General features: G+C 33.1%; 1 protein-coding gene across 1 annotated transcript; it reads right to left on the reverse strand.

The window, feature by feature from the left end:
• Positions 1 to 1,048: 1,048 nt before the first annotated feature.
• Positions 1,049 to 5,458, reverse strand: LOC145593862 (hyperosmolality-gated Ca2+ permeable channel 1.2-like). Its single transcript, XM_081650226.1, has 11 exons — positions 5,139 to 5,458; positions 4,301 to 4,432; positions 3,991 to 4,126; positions 3,789 to 3,890; positions 3,577 to 3,699; positions 3,420 to 3,500; positions 2,927 to 3,267; positions 2,522 to 2,782; positions 1,905 to 2,214; positions 1,350 to 1,580; positions 1,049 to 1,168 (listed from the first exon to the last, which is right to left on the reverse strand). The coding sequence occupies exons 1-11, from the start codon at positions 5,456 to 5,458 to the stop codon at positions 1,049 to 1,051; spliced, it is 2,157 nt and encodes a 718-aa protein (XP_081506352.1).
• Positions 5,459 to 15,047: the final 9,589 nt, after the last annotated feature.

Below are 15,047 nucleotides of genomic sequence, written 5' to 3' on the forward strand. Positions count from 1 at the left end.
CGTTCAACAAGATGGCTAAACACACTAAATTCACTTGATTTGTTAATATATAAATTTTGTTTCAGGTTATTGATTGAACACACTATAAAAAATTGCTAGATTTGTCAAGGCCTAGAACACCATTCTTTGATTTGCAATGAATTTACACATCATGCTTTCTATATAACAAATTAGTCATTCGAACATGTACTTTGAAAAACATTTTTGGAGCCTCAATCATACGAGTTTCAACTAAAAACATCACAAATATTACGATTGAAGTAATTAAAACATGTTGTCGGCTTCGTTATCCATGATTAATTAAGGTTTTTAATAAGTAATTTTTGTATAATAATTTAGAAATGAAGATATATCTCATATTTTTATTGTGTTTAACACATACTCTAGAAATAAAAAATAATTAACATACCCCTTGCTTGCTCAAGCATAGGTTTGATTGCATCGATCTGCTTTAGAAATGTCATGTGGAACCAATGTAGCTAAAATTAGAGAAATGTACAACAATGTTGGTGATACGTACGTGCTACTCAACAATTTGTGACAAGTAGAGTACTCATATTAAATGCACCAGGTGCTCGGAAGTGTGAAATATTGTCTTAGGCTCTTTGTGTGCCATAATTTCTTCTAGTTAAAAAGTATCAACTCTTTAAAGTGCTTCTTTTAAGAATTGGGATGACATCTAGCATAAGTAGGCAAAGTAGCTGTACAGTATAAAGTCTTCAATACTTAGCATTTATAATGAATCCATCATATAGAAGATAAGTGTGTAGTTTTTCAATTAATGAACTACATACAGAAGAGTTTGTCTTAATAAGGAGACAAGATCCTGATCAGCCCTTGTTCCACCAAACAGATGAAGTTCCTAATTATGTGATTTTTAGCTGAAATGGTGTGGGGGATAAGAGGTGCAGACCTCACTGTATCACCTGTTCACAAGGCTGCAGTAGGAATTTATTCATTTTTCACTACATATTTCTGAAAGGTTTCCAAGATGACCAGAAGATTGCAGTACTTCTACCGAAATGTTTTATTCTCAGGCACACCCTTATCAACTGGTTTGATCATCACCATCTTTAAACACCGGGTGGATGTACGCATCCTGAAGGTAGGCCCTCAAGTTGAAGTCCGGATCCCTTACATGATCTAGGGTATCTTTTATCATTGCTTCCTAAAATTTAAAGGTAAACACAATGAATAAGACTACTGATGGAAACATGTCACTTGAAAAATTAAAATATGTTACATGAAGAGGATAAGTTTTAAATGATGACTCAAAAGTCATAACATCTATCTATGTTTAGAAAAAGTGGCAAACTGCTTATAATATCAACCAATGTTCTCTGACTGACCTGTAGAGGATAATTCTTGAATGATGGCTCAAATCGACCCTTGCAGTACCTATGAAACCATGTAGTAAGAATTGGAAGTGCAATAACAAATGGTGTTAACCCAGCTCCCTTTGTTCTCAACAATCCCATCAGGAGCACCTGAGAGAAAACCATAGTAGTGATAATACGTCCATGGACAGCAGGCCAGAAAGCACCAGCACTTTCATATTTCTGTTTGTAAACGTTTATGATCTGCAATCATGTGACCAAAACACCTTAGGAGGAAAGGAAAACCATACCCAATTTGAACTGGTAAGTGGTTACAATTGAAGTCGAAGTATATGACTGAAGGAATAAACTCATGTCACACCACAAATAAGTATAGGCATTAGTTAATACGTAGTAATTTCTAATAAGTCATAGAAGAAGTATTCGGGTACAAAACCAAAGACAAAAACACAGTAAAGCCAAGAAAGTTTTCATGAAAAATATTCATTGTAACAAAATTAAAACATAAATTTGTGTTCACATAATAGAGTAACCAGAGTTGAAAAACAATGGTAAATAAACATTTACCTGATATCTGTACACAAGGTAAGATAAGCCGAAGAAGACCAGAATGAACGGCAGTATAATCGGCGAGACAACAGCATAAAGGAAAGCCAACAATACATACAGTTGTATTTGAGGCTCCCCAATCTCAAACCCTAAGCTTCCTGCATCTGCTGCCGCCTCCCTATCTTTCTCCGTCTTCACCAACAACCAATTCATCAGGTGGTAGGTGATTAAAGGCTTTAATCTCAGTATCTCACTAGCAGCTCCAAACCAGCCATCAATCATAATGTAATTCATGAAAAAATTTGTTTTCATTGGAATCCTCTCACCACTAAGGTCAATGAGTCTGTTAAGTCAGACAATATATATATGACATAATAAGATGAGGGTACAATCTAAGATACTCAATGATGATTTCAAAACAAACAATTGGATCAAAAAACTGACTTGAGCTTAAAATCATAATTCATCTTCCAACAGAACCAGGACACTTAAATTAGTCATGATATCCTGCATTCATTTACAGCCATACTTAGCTTAAAACAAGTAGGATAAACCATAGAGTGTGAATGAATGCAGGATATCAAGACTAAGAGTGCTAATCGCAGGATACCATTAAATCAAGTAGGATAAAGCACAGAGTGAACAAGACATACTTGATTGGATCTATAATGAAAACCTTGAGTAGTCTAATTGGAGAATCATTAAAAACAGTAACGAGGATTATATTGACGAGATTGAACACGTAATATCTTGCAGCTGATCTTCTGTCTAGAACTGATAGTGCTTCAAAACCTTCAAATTTAGACATCATCATCATTAATGTCGCCAGGAAGAATTTGGAAAACATGAATATAAGTCCAGGTAGATAGCCTTGAATGAAAGCGCTGAGAAGCCTCCTGCAAATCAGAAATTCCCCAATCAGCGAGGAAGGAAAAAATGCAATCAGAAATTGTTATCTTTTAAAATGGAGAGCATCCATTTCTGTCAATCTAACATATTCACAGAAAGTTTTTGAATTACAATAAGCCAAGCAAACTTACTTTTCGTAAAGAAATAATAGAGATGGAAGAAACTTGCGAGTTCCATTAACGGTTGTCATGTATTGTAATAATTCAACTGGGATCATGAAGAAAAATAAGAAAAATATAAATGCAACCAACACTATCCGCCTTCGGACGATGAGATGAACGTATGGAATAGCTATGTTGCGCCAATAGAGATCACTCGGTTCTGGGGCCCATTCAGTCAACCAAATCGTTGGATTTCTGGTTTGCTGAGTCTGTGCACATACAGCAGCACCCCATCGACTCTTAAAGGAAACAAAAGCAGCTGGCATCATAAACTTTGAATCGTGTTCAACTCTCTGTCTTTCTTCAGCAATCTGGCATGCATCAAGAGATTCAACCAACACACACAAGTGAAGTCTATCAAAAAATCAACCTATACTGAAACGGGAGAACATGGACAATAGAATGAAATGGCACAATGCTTATTATATGTCCAAACTGAAGAGCTAATGTAAAAGGTACTCACTTCAGTAGTCAGTCTCTCAATTTCAGCAAAGTAATAATGTATGGCATCAACTTTTTCTCCAAATCGGCCAAGAAATCCAGTCTGCAATATCAAGAAATCCAGTGTTAAATTAAATACTACTCCGTAATATGTCTATATTAAATTAAAATAAATAAACCTTTATCAATGGCCGTTTATCTGGCTTTCTAGAATGTATTAGTTGGTACGAATCCAGCTGATTTTGCTTCCTTTTCTCTTTTCGAACCAAATGTGACAGCTTACTTGGGTTACGAAGAACCATCTGAATGGCAATTGACAACCAGGCAATTAGCATTCACAGATTTAACAATTTAATAAATAAAAAGAAACATGCAACTGAAGATGCCTGACCTGATGCGTGAGATAGTGATCGGGGTGATTCACCGAAAAAAAGTGCTCTACAAGCTCACTTATCGATTTATCAGCATCTGGGGGGATGTTTCGTACAAGGACCTGTATATAAATCAATCAACAGAAAAAGAAGGTTGATGGAGATCAATGGTAGTGATAAATGGTTCAACATAGAAATGTTATCCAGACAAAATTCTCTTACTGTATATTGATCAGGTCGACGTTTTTCTGCTGCCAAAAATTGCAGCCGCATTGCTGCAATTTTCTCATATTCCTTATACAAAACAAGGCAGGACCATAATGTAATGGCATATGCCATCCCTAAATGAGCCAAAAACCTGAGGTACATCACAAGAATGTATGTACAAATTTTAAGATTGTAGTCCACTAGTCCATATTCATTACCCATTAATTTTTACAGTCCAATTCCCTCAATCTATATTACTTAATTGGTATAAAAAAATAAAAAAAATAAAAAGTAAATTATAAAGGGGAAGCAAAGAGTTTCAAACCTTGGTGATTCATATGGTAAATTTGAAATTGACAGTGTTTTGATGTCGCTCAAAACTGCTTTGGATTCTGATATATTGGCAGGAAATAAAACAAGAATTGAAAGGACCTTAACAGGGACAAATATCTTGAGTCTGCAATAAAAATTAAGAGAATAAAGATATTGTTTGGATTCACATGTCAAAACATTCTTAAAATTAAACATCATCAGATCATTATTAAACTTAGCATACACCGTAGACGTGGTACACTACTGGTTCCTACTCTCGGAATCTGGCAAAGTAGTCACCAATGTTGATATTATTAGACCAAAAAAATAAAAAAAGATACTACTCGAAGTTCACAAATCTATACTACTCCCTTTACCCTATCTAAACAAACACAACGAATGTCAAAGGCCTTTCTTTCCCTTTCCCCCTTAATCCCTTTCTTAATTTCATACCCATTATTTTTGTTATACCAAATGCCCCCTAAATGTAATTTGTTATTCATGACATCAAAATGATCATCAGGTGCCATGCACTCATGCTACTCATGCAATAGGTCAGGTATATTAATTAGTCGTGGATGATAGCCAAGTATCTGTAATTCTGAATTGAATATGGATTAGTTGGCTGCAATGTGTGTTTCAACTAACGTATCAAAGGAAGTTTTTGGTGTCCATTTAAATGCGGGGAACTAAATTTGCATTGATACAGTGATTGTAAAATCACAGTTGTAAATTATGATCTTTTAATAAGACATAAGAGTGAAATGAAGTTGACATATTCATTGTAAACTCAGCTCCCATCCAAACAAAAACAAGAGAGTGCAAGAACATTATTATTGCTGCATACATACCCTAGTAAATATATCCGCACGTATACCACCGAATCCAAGCCCGCGTGCTCAATGAGCTCTAGTTCAGGCATTTTGAGGGTGCGCTTTATCCAATTAAAGAGCGTCAAGTATGAGTTGAAGTCTGTATTTAGATACTTGCTTAAGACAGTTCCCCTTCTGTGAAGGTGGCCGTCTCTTATTCCCATGGAGTACCATTTGAAATAATATACTCTATCAGCGAACGGCTGGATTCTCAAGAGTGAAAATCCCAACAAAAGCAGGAACGTACATATAATATTAAACCCAGCCCGAAGACCTAATTCAGCAACGGAATAAGACATTCTAATATCAAAGTATATTTGTCAAATTTGGGGGAATGCCTTGTATTGATTCACACACACACATATATATATAGCATATAATCAGTCACCCACTAACTGTAGCTATATATCTTATCTAAGCCTAAATGCGAGTCGTCCATTGATTCACATACATATATATACCTTGTATCACTTATATAGAAGTTGACACAAATATTAGGAAACGCCTAGTGATTTCTTGTAAGAATGGACGTTCATTTTTTGTTACAACGCGTTTAAAACAGTTTTTTCTAGGTTCTAACTAACCAGCCCATTTAGGCAGGAATCTGTTTCTCTGATACTGAATAAAGTATAATAACGCTTAAACTGGCAATCAAATAATGACCTGCTAGTTGTTAGTTTGTTACTAACCAATTTTCTATCCTCATATCTAGAGTTCACACCAAGAATATGCAATTTTTAAGTGTACGGCCTTTGCCTTTCGTACACGCTTTTATAAAAGATGATTACAAAAAGGGTTTGGTTATATAAGCAAGTTCCTTCAAAGTTAAAAATTTCCTAATGTCTAGTAGTGGCTAGTACTTTAAACTAATTAGGATTTAGTATTTTAGTAAGTCTTAGGTAGTATGCTCTAGGCATTTACTTTGATCATGTGAGCATGATAAAATTTTCCTATTTTATAGTTTTAGTTGGTTGTTTTTACTCTCCTATAAATTATGTAGTGTACTGCAAGTTATGTGTAGCGATTAATAAGATATTATTATTGTTTCATTTTCATCTCTTTATTTATAATTTCAACAATTACTAAACTGTGTACTAGTTGGTGGTATTTTTTTAATTTCCCTAAATTTTACAAGTTTGTATTTGTTTATAGATTTTGTATACATTTAAACATCTTATCAAACTACTACCTCCGTTTCTTATTACTTGCAACAAATGAATATTTTATATCTCACAAATAATATCCATTTGTTGCGAGTAATAAGAAACGGAGGTAGTATTATAAATGAGATACATTTATATAGAGTGTGTATCTATAACTATAGTTTGTTTACAAGTTATGAATTTAAAATTTAATTCAAATCCATTTGTTAGGGTTACTCTCACCCAGAATACACGCTAACCGACTAAGTAAGGGCGTGTTCACATTTACTGAACTAAACTGATTGGAGCTGAACTGAATATTTTATGAGAGAAGGAAATTAAGAGCTGAATTGATTGGAACTGAGCTGAACTGAACTGAACTGAAATTAAGCTGAAGTGAATAGGACCTAAGTAACCCCTTAGCAAGTAACTCCTACAAGTAAACCTAGAATAAGAAACCCCTGCCACATAGAAAATGCACCAAATAAATTACAATCCAAGTAATTAATTATGTAAATAATAAGGAAAGAAGATCATCAACAAAATGAGAAAGAATTAACACTTGCTTGGGAAATCAATTCTATTATTATTCAAACTAAGTAAATACACTGATTCACTGAATATAATCCTTAAAAATTACTTATTCAATATTTTTTTCCAAATTACATTACCATAGACAATAATAATTGAAATTGACAATTCAATAATGGATATACTCGTACCAATTAATGCTTCGATGAGGCTATAACAAGCGCCATTATTTTTCATAATTTATACTCTGTGTAAAATGATTTTTACATGATACTATTACCATACAAAATATTTAGCAGTATGTACTCCATATAATTTGATTATTCATCAAATAAAATACTCCGTATAAAATTAATTCAAGAATGAATTTACTCTATACTCAAATATTTTACTCTCTACTCAGTACTCACTACTTAGTACATGTGTAACATTTTATCCGCATCATAAACATTAAACCATTGCAAGTGCCTATCTCATAGTCGTCAAATACAAAGCCAAAAAAAAAAAAAGAAATAATGTTTGGGGATAACACTATATTTTTGTGGCTTTGTATTTGCCGACTTCGACCTTGGCCAATTGCTGTGTTTAATGTTTTTGATACGAAGCATGACCCCAAAATGCCAAACTTTGTCTATTTCTCAATGGTCGTGAATGAGATTTGTTTGGGTTTTTTTAAAACCCTAGAAAAATCAAACCTCAAACCTAATTGAGTTGTTGGCGAAGGAAATGGTTTGGTTGCGGAAGCATCAAAGTAGTCGTTGTCGGTGGCGGTAATCTGGTTTATCTGATTTTTTCGATCTGGTTTTTCAATGTGATGGTAATCTGGTTTATCTGATTGTTTTGATCTGTTTTGAATTAATTTTTATTTTTTTTTTGAATAAAAAAAAAACAGAAAGAAATTCTGTTTTGAATTAATTTTTTCGATCTGTTTGTCATCTTTAAATTGATTTTTTCGATTTGTTTTAATAATGTTTTGAATCAATATTTTCGATATGTTTTATATTTCAATTTCTGTGTAAGATTGCATGTTCATGTTCATTTGATTTTCACTTAAGGTTTGTTTTTTATGTGGTTTTGTGGTCTGTTTTCGATCTATTTATGTGAAATTTAGATGGTACACCACCCTATAGAAAAAGACATTATTCTTCAAATAAAGGTTTATATAAAATTAATAATTATATTTTATTAATTTTACAGACATAATATAAAATTAATAAAATATGATTTACATTGGGTATACAGTATACTAGTTGAAAGACCTGAATTAAATATTGTAAAAGTTTTTAAAATAAGGAAATGGAAGCAACTATTTTAAAACGGTTAGAAAAGAAAAAGATAGGAGAAACGAGTAAATTCAAGTTTATAAACATGAGAAACAAAGATAGTTTATCAAAGGTCATTATCGTACTTCACACAAAAAAGTAAGGGCATTTCTGGGAATTGCGACAAATTAAATGATGGATTGTGAGGCATAAACGATGTTAAGTCCAAGGGGAGGGACAACGTTTTTCAGCTCCAGCTTCAACGACTCGCTCATTTTTTCAAGGAAAATTTGTCAATTGCAGCCATTTAAAGTTTTTATTTTGCAAATTACAGCCATTTAAAAAAAAATTTGCAAACTGTAGCTTACAAATAATTCTTATAAAAAGTAAATTGCAGCCTAATTCAACTTTTTCATCGGTTTACTTGTAAAAAATGAGAAAATACAAGTTCATCTTGATGATAAACAAAATTTGTTTATCTAATGGCATTTTCGTAAATAAATTAGCAAAAAATCCCAATCAGCATGGCATTCTCGTAAATAAGTTAACATTTGTGGGACCCGCATATTAATAGAAGTTGTTAACTTATTTACAAAAATGTCATGCTGACTGGAATGAATTGTTGATATATCTACAAAAATGCCATTAGATAAACAAATAATTTTGTTTATCATGAAGATGAATGGGGGCTCCCTCGTCAAAAATATCCGGTTACAGTTTTAAGGGCCATTTTATATCTTAAGGAATCAAATTGAGCTCGGAATTAGCAAAAAAATAACATAAGTGCCTCGTTTTGTGTAACAAAAATGTATATCGATTTGTGGGGCAATTATTTTTTGCTGTAAAAATGAGGCACTTACATTATTTTCTTGCTAATTTTGAGCTCAACTCGAATCCTTAAGGCCTAAAATGACCCATATTACCTTCACCGAATATTTTTCAACACGTAAACCGATGAAAAAGTTATATCGAGCTGCAATTTAGTAATTTACAATTTATTAGAACTTTTGGGCTGCAATTTGTATATTACTAACTTTAAATGGCTGCAAGTTGCAAATTTTCCTTTTTCAAATGCACCGTCGATCTCACATGTCTTCTGGGTTTTGCTCCAACTTCGATCTCTCAGTAGCTTTAAGTTTTTGGAATAAAACTCTCTGAAAAAGTTGGGGTGATTAAATTTCTCTCTTCTCAGCAAAACTAAGGAGCTTCAATGGAAAAAGTGAAGCTCAAAATTAGCTTCAATGGAGGAAGATAATACTTCTACACATACGGGTTGACCATGCCCTTTATTTTACCCTTTTTCATAGGATTTTTGTTATATTTGGCGGTGAAGTCGTCGAAGATAGAGGTGTTGGTTGTAAGGGGTGGAGATTGCAAAAGGAAGAAGAAGATGGAGGAAGAAGGAGAAGTTAGTTTAAATGGAGGAAGCTAAGTATGAGAATGAAGGAGGAAGAAAGAGAAGGAAGTAGATAGGTAACGTGACTTACATCCGTTACTTTCGCAAATTGAGGAAGGAAGTATACAGACAGAAGAAAATAATAAAAAAAAATAATTAAAAAAAAAAAAACTGCCCAAAAACCAAGGGTCCAAGGCCACTTAATTACTAGAATGCCATTTGATAAATGGCTAGGTAAAATGATAAACCTGGGCTTCCTTTGAGGAACGGAAAATTAGAAACATCGATCATCATTCGAAAAGTGAAATAAAATAAATACCCGTCAAAAAAAAAAAAAAAAAAAAAAAAAAGTGAAATAAATTAAAGAAGTATATTCTCATGCATGTAATAATAAATTACATATCATTATACCATGTACGTATGACATATGTACAACGTACGTGGTAATACATTGTATCAAGCTAATTGGGTCTACTCTTAAGAATCAGCCTATTCTTAAAATGCAGTTGGTTAATTGTATTACTTTTTTTTTTTTTTTTGGACAAGTGGCGTGGTTATATTACATACATACATTCAAAGAATCTGGTATAGGTAAAAAAAAAAAAAAAAGTACTTTGTATGAAGTAAATAATTAACGTACCAAAGGAAATAAAATTATTTAGAAGCATTGAATATGGCACCTATATAAACAAGGTTGATTTTCTCATAAAATTCACATATCCCACAATCATTAAGTAAGATGACTAAACACACTAAACATTATATTATCATCATAATATCTATAATTTTTGCCATATTTATCCACCAACATGAGGCAGTAGATCTTCGAATTTACAACGCATTGGAAAACAATAAAATCCTTCAAGTGCATTGCAAGTCCAAGGATGATGATCTTGGAGTGCACCAACTTAATTTTGGGGAATTCTATGAATTTCACTTCCTCCCTAATTATTTATTTCCTAACACATTATTTTTCTGTGGTTTTGTGTTTGATGATACTTTGCATTGGTATGACATTTATAATCAAGTACGTGATCAAGAACGTTGTCCCGATAGTTGTAATTGGACTATCAAAGAGCCAGGGCCTTGTTTACTTGATCTTGGGTATACTGCTAATTGTGATGTGTGGAATAAAGGATAACTTCATATGATTAACGTTGTCGTGAAAAATGTTATTGAGTTCGTTGTCAAAGAGATGCATGGAAACCTTAGCTTGTTTACATATGTGTTTTATATATACTCGTAACATTTTTATGAGTGCAATAATCATAACTATTATTTTAATTCTTTCATATCTACAAAATAAGTACAAGTATTTTATTATAAAATATGTAATATATTAGTATATTGTATCGTACATACAAATTCTAATTTAATAATATCTCGTGCATTAGCATGAGTAAGTGATAAGTACATCAATCTGATAGCTAGATCGATACTCAATAAATCATTAAATCCCATTAAAATGCCAGGGAACGCAATGATCATATTCTCCACTAGACATATTGAGCAAACAAAGGCCAGTTTCATAAACCCTCCACCAACATAATTCTTGGCAATGATCGTAGTCAGGCCCCTCATCATAAACATTAAACCAATGCAATTGGGCAGGCAAATAGTCGTCAAATACAAAGCCACAAAAAAATAGTGTGCTCCCCCAAAAATTTGGCTCGAATACAAATTTATAAGTTTCTCCCGACGGAACTTGGTGCACTCCTAGATCGTCGTCCTTTGATTTGCAATGAATTTGAAGGTTTCTACCATCGCTCAATGTATTCGTCACCCGTAAATCGACGTCAAATAGTGCTTCAATAACCGGGGTATCAAGAACTAGCAAGATAATAAGTAACATAGAAATTGGTACATATGTAACTTTGTTATGTAGACTCATTATTCTTGAATTTTTTTTTATGGTGGAACTATATTTGATTTGATGAATAAATCAAATAATACTGCTAAGTATTTTGTATAGTATTATGTAAGGATCATTTTGTATGAATTAAGCCAAACTATGGCATGTTTTTTATAGCCTCATAGAATCATTAATTTTTTTTTTTTCCCATAATTGAATTTTATTTGAATTTGTAGTATTTATGGTCTATAATAATGTAATTTCGGATAGATAATGGCTTGGTAATCTTTAAGGATGGTATTCAGTGTATTCACCTCATTTTGAATAATAGAATTGATTTCGCAAGTGTTACTATTTCTTTCTCATTTTATTGATGATTTTCTTTCCTTATTATTTACATAATCATTTACTTGGGGTATAATTTATTTAAGGCAAATTAATTTAAATTTTCCACATTAGCAGATTACCCTTTTTTTTTTCCTTGTAGTACGTTTACACATTCAGTGTTTTGGTTCTTCTCCAGTCATATGTGAGTTGTCTATATTCTATTGTACGGGGTAACGAGTTTAACACTGCATCAAAATAAGTAAAAACAAATAACAGTGCACCCGGATTTATATAACAACCTTTATGGGTAAATCTCTTTTATAAATTAAATTACTTATTAGCCTTGATTAAAATTAGAAAATTATATAAATTCAGGCATAAACATATTTGAATAAAAATTCATCATTCTTAATTATCATAGAGGTTCATTTATCTAATATAGAATGAAATTGCTAGGTATCCCTTATTATTTTAAGTAAATAAAACATACATACAATAAATTAGAAAATGAGTCACTAATACTTATTCTTAAGGGGTCGCCATTAAAAATCTTAGCATAATCAACCCCAAATCTAACTACTAAGCACTAGAAATCAGAATTATGTACATTATTGTCAAAATCAGAATTTCAATCTATGTTTGTAAAAAAACCACTACTAAACTTGATGATCGTATAAAAATAGGTAACTTATGTAAAGTGGAAAGCAAGCAAAAGAATCGAAGTAGGCACACTCAACGTAAGCAAAGCCAAGGCACCAAGGGCAACACTTGGTCGAGTATTCATCAATTGTGTTTGAACCACACCTAAAATCGCGCAAATATACTCATCGTATTGAGCATACATTTGTTTCTCCCATACCATCCATTCCTTAGGAGGCTCGTAATTTCTCTCAACCACCTTCATTTCGTGGATCCTTTTTCTTAAAACGGTCATATTTTCATCCACTAGACGACCTTCATATTGAGACTCGTAAGAGTTACTCCTCCTAAGAGCTGAGACTATTCTAACATTATTTTTGGTATTTCTCGAGTTGAGTTTTGAAGTTTTAGCTAAGGGAGAAAATGTGTAGAGAGGATTTCTTATTGAAGAAAGAATTGTAGTTTCCATGATGGTAACAACTTTGGTGTAACAAGTTTGAAAAGGCTAAAATATTTTTATGATCATATATCTCTTGGAACGGTCCATATATATAGGCCAAATACAAAGAGATTGTAGAAGCAATCAATCCAAAAGTATTAATTTTAAAATGGTTAATCATGGTTTAAAATATTAGCCGACAATTCAACGCGTTGAAATGTGATTTGTGTATTTTGCATCGATATAGTTTGATGGTAGTTAATAGACGGCTTGTTTAGCGTAATTAAGAAAATAACATTATTTTTAATGATTTTAAATGAAGATTAATCATAGAAATTATGAAGCAAATGCGAAGAAGTTGATTAATTATTGAAGAAATTTCCTCATCGGTGATGTATATAGTTTCATTAGATGCGGCGAACAAGGCGGCATGGCATATTGGGATGCATCGATCACATGGAAGGAGGACTTAATTATTTGGAATTAATTAGTAGTTACTGCAACAGTATTTTGTTTGTTTATTTAAGATAATGTACTTTCTAAATCATAATTAGAGTATTGCCTTACCACAAAGTCGTAGTTGACAATCAACATATGTGGAATCCAATCATAGATTCGTTGTAAATACTTTATGATTACGAAATTTGGAAAAGAGAGTAAAAACGTAAGAGAGCTTGTCAATTATCTTCATTTTATAGACTAATAAATGAATATATACAACAGTATCGAGACATCTGCTATGTAAGCCTGTCGAACACTTGAACATGTACTCGTATCAGACATGAATACCCAAGTCCGAGTAACATAGCTTGTAAGTGACAAAGATTGATATTCTAATATGTTCCAGACTTTTTGTCCATTGCCTGCATTAATATTGACAATTGAACGCTACAAGTGCAACAATGTGTTCTTACCCAGCTCCTTTACAAAGGTCAAAAGCTTAATTCAGTAATGATCTTTAATTCGCTGCAGCACTATCAATCATCATATGATGAATGTGGGGCTGATGTGCATCCCGGGTCAAATGCGTCTTCTGATCCACAACAATGCCAATACTGCAAAACTTCACCAGAGTTAGGGGTGTTCATCGTGCCTCCTGTGTAGACACTCTCAAACTTCCTTTTTGTCTCTCCTGCATAAGGTGATGAGAAGCAAATAAGGAACAAGAAGGAAAACTGATGGAACCAGATAAATACTCAATGTTATTTCAAGTCTTCTTTAAATCCTTATCAGTAAATTACACCAAATACACATCGTTGCCTACATGAAGAACTCGTCCTTGTCATCAAGGAGTACACACAAGCACCACATGGAAGTCCTCAGCAGCATACAATGCAATGATCCATACAGAATTTTGCAAGAAGGAAAAAAACGAGAGATAGAGAAAAGCCTAATCAAGTCATTTACAAAATCTACAGATAGTGAAAAGTATGTCTTAGGTATAACACTTCTGCTTCATCCCAGGCATCCAGCATCCAAGACTTTTCCCTTTGAATCCAGAAGCAACAAAGTCAGAGTCGACATAAAAGTAAGCAAAATGAAGAGGGGTTTGACTTAGCAACATGATGTCGATCAAGTCACCAACCGATTTCAATTAAAAGGGTAAAATGGAAAAGTCTGCTTGAATCAATAATGAAATGGGAATGATAGTCTCTTGCAGACGGGAGGCATGTAAAGCACAATATGGGAAGTTGGGAACAGGAGCCTAGCTCTCATGCATTTTTTTATTTTAAGTAGTGTAACAAAACCACTTCAAACAAACTAGCAGCAAGAGACTATGTTTGCTGCCATCGTAAACTTAAGAAAGAGTATGTAAACTCTCACTCATAACTCTCAAATCCATTTCTTCTTGATATACCTGATCAAAGAACTTAGAATATTATTCAATAATCTCTAATTCCAACCATCTATCAAAAAACTATCAATGAAACGGCTTTCTAGCTACAGGAGGGGACATGTATTCTCATTAGAACCTAACATATCATCAACAAGAGTTGACCTCAATCCAAGAAACATAAGCAGTCCACACAAGATGCAACCAAAGTCAAAATTCAATATTATGTCTTTGAAGGTAATATATTCTCCTCCATCCCTTATGAGGTACTTGATCATAAGGGATGAAGGAGGAGGATTTTTGTGGATGACTAGATTTTTGTGGATGACTATATAAAATAATCACTTTTGTTTCGTGTAGTCAACCCCCACTTATGGGATAAAGGCTTTGATTGATTGAAGGTAATACAACCCCACTTAAACCCATGGACCATGGTGTCCAGTAGCAACACCTCCTCCACATCAGA

The sequence above is a fragment of the Chenopodium album genome, chromosome 19 (assembly GCF_948465745.1).
Source record: "Chenopodium album chromosome 19, dcCheAlbu1.1, whole genome shotgun sequence".
Taxonomy (NCBI): Eukaryota; Viridiplantae; Streptophyta; class Magnoliopsida; order Caryophyllales; family Amaranthaceae; genus Chenopodium; species Chenopodium album.

Bases quoted from the DNA above. Each gene is read 5' to 3' on its own strand.
- LOC145593862 (XM_081650226.1), bottom strand. From the start codon at position 5,458: ATGTCTTATTCCGTTGCTGAATTAGGTCTTCGGGCTGGGTTTAATATT. The intron at 4,433-5,138 runs GTATGTATGCAG...TTTTTATTGCAG, and splicing joins GTGCGGATATATTTACTAGG to ACTCAAGATATTTGTCCCTG. The intron at 3,268-3,419 runs GTGAGTACCTTT...GATGCATGCCAG, and splicing joins TTGAGAGACTGACTACTGAA to ATTGCTGAAGAAAGACAGAG.